The sequence below is a fragment of the Apodemus sylvaticus genome, chromosome 6 (genome assembly GCF_947179515.1).
Source record: "Apodemus sylvaticus chromosome 6, mApoSyl1.1, whole genome shotgun sequence".
NCBI classification, from domain to species: domain Eukaryota; kingdom Metazoa; phylum Chordata; class Mammalia; order Rodentia; family Muridae; genus Apodemus; species Apodemus sylvaticus.
This window is the reverse complement of record NC_067477.1, coordinates 56,349,657-56,357,711: the sequence shown is the minus strand read 5'-3', so window position 1 is coordinate 56,357,711 and position 8,055 is coordinate 56,349,657. Positions and strand designations below refer to the sequence as shown.

The following is an 8,055-nucleotide window of genomic DNA, read 5'->3' as shown; positions in this document are numbered from 1 at the left end:
CAAAGTTACAGTGGAAATGTAATTTTCATGTTTAATTTTCTACAAAGAAGAACTTTCCACACATCTTCCAACTTCTCTAGCCATTCTTAATCCAAGATAGTAACAGTATCATTTATACCATCACAACAATACGTTTGCTACGCTGCTGCAGTATACTCCAAAACTTTAAAGTACATGGGTCAAAATAGCAAACTTTCTTTATAAACTGCAGTTCTCTTGCTCCTTAAGGCAGGTACTTTCCATTGTAATGTTCTATACTATGCAAAGTAACATTCTATATTCTATGAACGGAATTAACATTTTCAAACTGTAACCTCATCTGTACTTCTTTTCTGCCAGCAAAGTCCTCAGGAATGCAGGGCTCGCCACTTGTCCAGAGGGCCACGCTCTGGGATGTATTTGACTCCACAGCCATCAGGGATGAGGCGCTTCGCCGCCACCTTGTCTTCAAATTCATCTGCGTTGAATTTGGTAAAGCCCCACTTCTTGGAGATGTGGATCTTCTGGCGGCCCGGGAACTTGAACTTGGCTCTGCGCAGGGCTTCGATCACGTGCTCCTTGTTCTGCAGCTTGGTGCGGATAGACATGATGACCTGGCCGATGTGGACCCTCGCCACAGTACCTTGCGGTTTCCCGAAGGCACCTCGCATGCCGGTCTGGAGCCTGTCCGCGCCCGCGCAGGACAGCATCTTGTTGATGCGGATGACGTGGAAGGGGTGCAGCCGCACTCGGATGTGGAAGCCGTCCTTGCCGCAGCTCTTCACCATGTACTTGTTGGCGCAGATGCGTGCGGCCTCCAGGGCTTCAGAGGAGAGCTGCTCGTACTCGTCGGAGACCATGTGGCCACAGAGTGGAAACTCATCCACCTTCGCCTTCTTCCGACCCAGGTCAAAGATGCGGATCTTCGCATCGGGGACCCCTCGGCAGAAACGGGACTTCGGGTACGGCTTGTTCTTACAGTACCGGTAACAGCGAGCCGGACGACGACCCATGGCGACAGCAGGAACCTCAGCCGTGCGTGCCCACAGCCAGCAGCAAAATGGAGGCCAAATTTCTGTTACCCATCAAGCCTTGCGGGGATCATAGAGGCTGAGGAGGACTTGAAGATAGACCTTTCCACCTCCGGGTCACTCTAGCCCGCGCAGGCCCCAGTGGTAGATACTAAAGGGCTTCTTTCAGGCCGAAGAAAGCAACAGGCAGCTTCTTTCTTGTTAATCTTCTTGAATTTGGAACTTTGACCTTAAGCTTTGTAGTAGATTTTTAAAAAAGGTTTGCTACACTTAAACAAACAAAAACAAAACAAACAAACACACCTCCCTCCAGTTACTTGATATTCTTAGTTTGCCGTTTGACAAAACAATAACCCAGTTTCCAGCGCTCTGATCTCACTGGGCTTTGAAGGTCTGTTGCTCGGTTTTTAAAAGTAAAGGAACAGCTCGGCTTCATCTATGTGGATCCTTTGGCTTGAGCCCTCTGGCACGGACCAGAGGATGAGAGCCAGGTTTTTTTTTAATACATGTTGTATACTGATTACTTTAAAATATGAAACTTAAAAAATAAAATAAAGGGGCTGGAGAGATGGCTCAGATGTTAAGAATACTAACTGTTCTTCCGAAGGTCCTGAGTGCAATCCCAGCAACCACATCCATCCATATCGAGATCTGATGCCCTCTTCTGGAGTGTCTGAAGACAGCTACAGTGTACTTACATATAATTTATATATATATAATAAAATCTAAAAAACAAAATAAATGAAATATCAAATTTAACCCAAGGAAATGGCTTTTTTCTTCAAAATGGTATCTACAAAATTGGTTGAAATGATGACTTAATGTTATTACTAAAGGAGTTTTTTTTAATGTTAAAGTGCCTACAAACTAAAGACTATCCTCTAAACAATCTTCTTTTTTTTTTTTTTTTGGTTTTGAGACAGGGTTTCTCTTTACAGCCCTGGCTGTCCTGGAACTCACTCTGTAGACCAGGCTGGCTTCGAACTCAAAATCTGCCTGCCTCTGCCTCCCAAGTGCTGGGATTACAGGCCTGTGCCACCACGCCCAGCTCAAAGTAAAGGCCTTTCTTAAGTTAACTGATCTTGTAAAACTTGCTGTTCTAGCAAGATAATAAATCATAAGATTAACTGCTATTCCTGATTTTGTAATCAAATTTTCTTACTCCCCTCATAAAGATGACTAGGACAATATATATATACATATATATATGTATATATATATATATATATATACATATATATACACCTTGTGATATCTTGGAAGCACTCTCCACATTGGACACCAATACCTAAATTAATAACAAAACAACAAAAACCTCTTATTAAGATTTACGGTGTCATGGTGAATTTCTTAGTGACCCCACACCCATAACTTTTTGATTCCTCTTTCAGTCAAGTGGTTCTGGACTCCATACTTGGCTTATAGAATGAGAGGAGTTAAATGGTACTACTTGGTCTCGTTTTAGACAAATGGGGAAAGGAGGAAGAAAAAATAACCTCTGAGACCCTGTATGGAGTCCTGATCTAGACAGAGTAATCATATGTACTGTGTCATAACAGACGAATGGGACCAAGCATATGTGAAGCCCCTGAGTACAAGTAAAATGACATCTTTAAAGTAAAGAATAAGGCTGGTGTGATTGTTAAGGTGCTTCACATGTCACAACCATTTTACAAATTAGGAGGCCTGGTTAGCATGACGCTTTTGAAGAATTTTACACAATTATTCTCATTGATTATAGTATGATGAATAGACCCGGCTGCTCAAAAATATATGCAAGAACATTAGGACACACTTTACAATACTGAAAAAAAAGATAGCCTGAACACGATTGAGTATATTTTTACTTTATGGATATGTAGTATGTGCCCAGAGTGTATCATAAGCCTGGGAAGCAAGAAATCTGTAAAGTAAATGTAAAATGACTACTCAGAGTCCATGTATATATAGGTCTTCTACCTGTCTAGATCTTGCCTTATGTTTCCAAAATTATAGAATTTCTTAAATAGTGGTATCATAGTAGCTTACCTGATAACCTTTGTCAAAAATCCAGAAAATAACCAACATGGGTTACTTGGCCTGAAGTAATATGTCCTACAAAAAATTAGGAAGGTGCTTTTTTTTTTTTTTTACTCTACTCATACTTCCTCATACTTATGAGGCAGTCAGAAGGTTGCTAGAGAAAGGGAGGCCAGGCTGGCACATCTTTTTTGCCATGTATACTCTTTTGCCTAGCCTACCGTCATACGACTACCATCCACAATGTACATTATGATAAGCCAAAGGAAAACAAACAAGCAAAAATACCATACAGTTTGCCCTGCTAGAAATAGGCTAAAATAAATATGGCCTGCATAGAAGGAGCAATTTGAAGTTGTGTTTTTGGAATTTTTATTTAATATAGATAAAGGTTTAAGAAACAAAGACATTATTAGTCCTGTGATAATAAAAACGGAAAAGGGAGATGGCTCAGGGAGTAAAGTGCTTGCTAACCTGACCCAGAGCAGTTTTATCAGAGTTCCAGGGGGAAGACCAGGAATGTAAAAGAAAGACAGTTATACCCACCGTGTGCATGACCTAGTGAGAGATATCTAAGTTGCCAAAGGCTGCTGAATCTTTGCTAAATATCCAGATAGATAGATCCTTCCACCTTACTGGGTGAGCTATGGAGGGGTGGGGAAACATAGCTATTTAGGGAAAACTGTCTTAGTCAGGGTTTCTATTCCTGCACAAACATCATGACCAAAGAAGCGAGTTGGGGAGGAAAGGTTTTACTGAGCTTACACTTCCACGTTGCTGTTCACCACCAAAGGAAGTCAGGACTGGAACTCAAGCAGGTCAGGAAGCAGGAGCTGATGCAGAAGCCATGGAGGGATGTTTCTTACTGACTTGCTTCCCCTGACTTGCTCAGCCTGCTCTCTTATAGAATCCAAGAACACCAGCCCAAAGGTGGTGCCACCCACAAGGGGCCCTCCCCCCTTGATCACTAATTGAGAAAATGCCCCACAGCTGGATCTCATGGAGGCACTTCCCCAACTGAAGCTCCTTTCTCTGTGATAACTCCAGCCTGTGTCAAGTTGACACACAAAACCAGCCAGTACAGAAAACATAGCATGATTAAGGTGATGTGTAATTAGAGGATAAAGGAAGTGTACTGGCTGGTTTTGTGTGTCAACTTGACACAGGCTGGAGTTATAGAGAAAGGAACTTCATTTGGAAAAGTGCCTCCATGAGATCCAGCTGTAAGGCATTTTCTCAATTAGTGATCAAGGGGGGAGGGCCCCTTGTGGGAGGTGCCATCCCTGGGCTAGTGCTCTTGTGTTCTATAAGAAAGCAAGCTGAACAAACCAGGGGAAGCAAGCCAGTAAGTAACATCCCTCCATGGCCTCTGCATCAGCTCCTGCTTTCTGGCCTGCTTGAGTTCCAGTCCTGACTTCCTTTAGTGATAAACAGCAATTTGGAACTGTAAGCTGAATAAACCCTTTCCTTCCCAACTCACTTCTTGGTCATGATGTTTGTGCAGGAATAGAAACCCTGACTAAGACAGGAAGGGAGTTAGCTTCTGCCATCTTATTTTTTAAAGAGCGTCTTTGATGGGACTGTTTTCATTTACACCAGTCTGCATGCTTAACTGTAGTGCAATAACTTAGGAGACATCTTTAAATAAATATTTTGACATACATTTTAGCAAAATTGTTGGTTTAGTACCTTAGAGATTTCAATAACACATATATTATTTTCAAATCTCATCTTTTATGTATTTTATATAAGTGAATTCATTTAGACCTTTATAACTTGTAATTTTTTTAGGTTTTTATTTTGTAGATATCTATCCATTTTACCTTTTACATATAAATTTTTATTTAAAATTTTTCTTTTATATATAAAACCTTTGATGACTATTCTCATTTGTCAACTTGATTATATCTGAAATAAACTAAAATCCAGTAATATATATATCTATATATATATATATTACTGAATATATAAGTAATACGAACTAAACTAAAATCCAGTAACATATATATATATACATATGTATATATATAGAGAGATTCATTCCATAAGTTCTGCAACTCTAGTGAATGCTGACTAATAAACATCCCTTAACATTTTATTTTTTAATATTATGAGAAATAATAGCATTAAAAATGGATTTATTATCCATCATGAGAAACTTTTTCCTTAGAGGACAGGGCTACTAAGTATGCCCATTCATTCTTTATTAGGTCCCAAGAACAAGGGACAATCAATTTTAAAGTTCACCATTGGAACAAGAGGGTTTATAGGACTTCTTTACAGAGAATTGATAAGGGGTCGCTGTTAGGAGTGTGGGTAACACATAAGCAGTCACACAGAAAAGTCTTTATTCTATGAGGACATCCTGTAGTTGTATATAGATCTCTCCCTTTTATAGCCTTTTGTCTATATAGAAATGGCTGGCATGGCCCATTCATCTTCTGTTCTGTAAAGGAGTGGTGACATTTAACAGTTCCTTCAACCATCATTTTAACCTGGCACAGCTGAGAATATTCAGATGTCAATTGTTTACTTCAGAACCCTGTATTGGATCTTGAAAAACCTTTTTGTTCTTTTCTGAAGAGACCATAAAGGTCAAAAATATTCTTAAAAAACTTTAAAATGCTTGTATTTATGTATATATTCATTTATATACAGAACACATTTAGAGGCACAACATACATTATTATCTAAGTAATAGGGAACATACTATAGAGCAACAATTGGGAGAAGGATCAAGGAGAACATTCTAACCACAATTGCGTGATTATGAATATCATGTTTTTAAAGCAGCGTTCCACATTTTTTTAAAAAAAATATTTATTTATTTATTATATGTGAGTACACTGTAGCTGTCTTTAGACACCAGAAGAGGGCATCAGATCTCATTACAGATGGTTGTGAGCCATCATGTGGGTGCTGGGATTTGGACTCAGGACCTTTGGAAGAGCAGTTGGTGCTCCTACCCACTAAGCCATCTCACCAGCCCAGCTTTCCACATTTTTAACTTAGAAAATCATGTTAGTTATTTTAAAGGACGATTTCAGACCATTGACCATTATCATTATTTATTATTTTTTTTTTAAATCTAGTTTCACTGTGAACAAAATGAAGTCAGGCCAATTTAACTACTTTTAGTTTACATGCGAATAAGATAATTTGTTTCTAAGTGCATGATGCATAGAAGCAACGCGTAATCATATATAAATAGACTATATATGCTTAATAAAGCATTTTAACACAGCAAGATTTTGAACATTTGTTTAATATTTTTATGACTTTCATTGTGAAAGGGAAACCACATAGAGGTCTTTAGTCAACATATTGTCAGCTTTGGAAAAACTATAGACAGACATGTGTGGAACAGAGAAGTATTGAAGGGAAAGATCATTTACCTCCGACAGAGGGAAAGGGGCCGGAAATATCAGGCAGCCACAGCACCGAGAACCAGCAGAGCCTACCTCCAAAACTATCAAAATTAAAACAAAGCAACTAAAGTTACAAAATAAACATTTTCTCAGCTCAAGAAAGTTAGTCCACAGATGGCGGTTGGAATTGTTAGCATTTCATCTAGGCTCCGCCCAACAGTTACCTAGCAACAGCCAGATAGGCTTGGGGATGTTTGGTCTTCTTTGTAGGTCTTGGTCTCTGTCTCTGTCTCTGTCTCTGTCCGTCCTTCCCTCCCTCCTTCCCTCCCTCCCTCCCTCCCTCCCTCCCTCCTTCTCCTTCTTTCCCCTTCCTCTGCTCACTTCTTGACCCCCCCAACCCCCAAATAAACTCTATTCTCTACTAAACCCACTGTGAGATTGGACCCTCAGGGTAGAGGGGATGGCTCAGCATGGGCTCTGCTGAGACATCTTCTCCCACAGTACCAGACTGAGCTCTACAAAACACATCATTGCCTTTAAAAACATATCAGGAATGGAATCTGAGAGATTTCTCTCAGAGGTGAGGAGGAGATGCAGAGCTGGGGTGGGTGGAGGTGGGGGTGAGGGGCAGGTAAAGGACAACAACTTCCGAATCCCCAAGGAAAGTTATAGGTTGGTTGCAGCAGCTCCTGCCATCAGTCAAGGGAAACAGCCTTTACCTTTTTCTTAAGCTGTTTTGTTCTTTTTCCTGTCACAGAGTAAAGCTCCAGTCTAACCCAGAGCAGGGGTCTGGAGGACTTACCAAAGGGGAAAAAGAATGCTTGCATCTGAAGGTGAGAGGGCCAAACCCCGCATCTCAGAGTCCCCTCTCTGCTTGTTTTAAGAGACACACAGGACAATTTGACATAGAGAGATAGCTCATTAGCCCAATTAGGATCTAAGAGACAGTTCAGGGAATTAGGCTTGAGCTGATAAAACTCAGTGTGGAGAACTGAAGGACAGCAGTGGGGATAGAAAAGAAGGTGGAGAGACCTTAGACCATGGATGAGTGAAATGTTTAAGCCAACCCTGCCCCCTACCCTCCCGCCCCCCCTCCCCCCAACCGTCCCTACCCTGCCGGCCCAACCCACTGTGGCTGCTTCAACCTTGCTTGTCTTTCTCTGAGGTGCAGTTCCCTCCCTAGTGGGACTAATCCAGAAAAACAAGTAGGCTTTTTGTTGTTGTTGCTGTTCCAAATACTTATTCAGAGACTCAGCCTCACCCAGCTTCTGCAATAGAAAGGCAGAAGGTTTTAACAGGGGATCTAACAATCCCTTATATGATATAAGAGGAGGGGCACTTGACTCAGCCAAGCAGGCCAGAGCCTTTTGGTATGATTTTATGACTGTATCATCAAAAGAAGAGACTTCCTCACCGTCCTCTGAGGCCTCATAAAGTGGAAGCAATTCAAGAACTGAAACAGCTTCCTAGTCCACAGGGCCTTTTATCCCTATTTCTTGATTTGTTATTTTTATCCTTTGAACAAAAGCAAAACAGTATTCTAAGTGTTTCAGTGACATTGGCTTGCCAGTGAATGAGGCAGAGACTGAAACGTTTGCAAAAAAAAAAAAAAAAAAATTGACCCTTCCCAAGAATCTTCTTGCCCCACGGTTTTACTC

At 40.8% G+C, this 8,055-nt stretch overlaps 1 protein-coding gene across 2 annotated transcripts; it reads right to left on the bottom strand.

Moving 5' to 3' along the window:
• Positions 1-347: 347 nt before the first annotated feature.
• Positions 348-992, bottom strand: Rpl10l (ribosomal protein L10 like). Of its 2 annotated transcripts, XM_052184703.1 has the most exons (2): positions 884-992; positions 348-802 (listed from the first exon to the last, which is right to left on the bottom strand). In XM_052184703.1, exons 1-2 carry the CDS (start codon positions 990-992, stop codon positions 348-350), a joined length of 564 nt encoding a protein of 187 aa, XP_052040663.1. The 2 variants fall into 2 exon arrangements, with proteins under 2 accessions (XP_052040663.1, XP_052040662.1); XM_052184702.1 differs by having other exon boundaries at positions 348-992.
• Between the last annotated feature and the right edge of the window lie 7,063 nt (positions 993-8,055).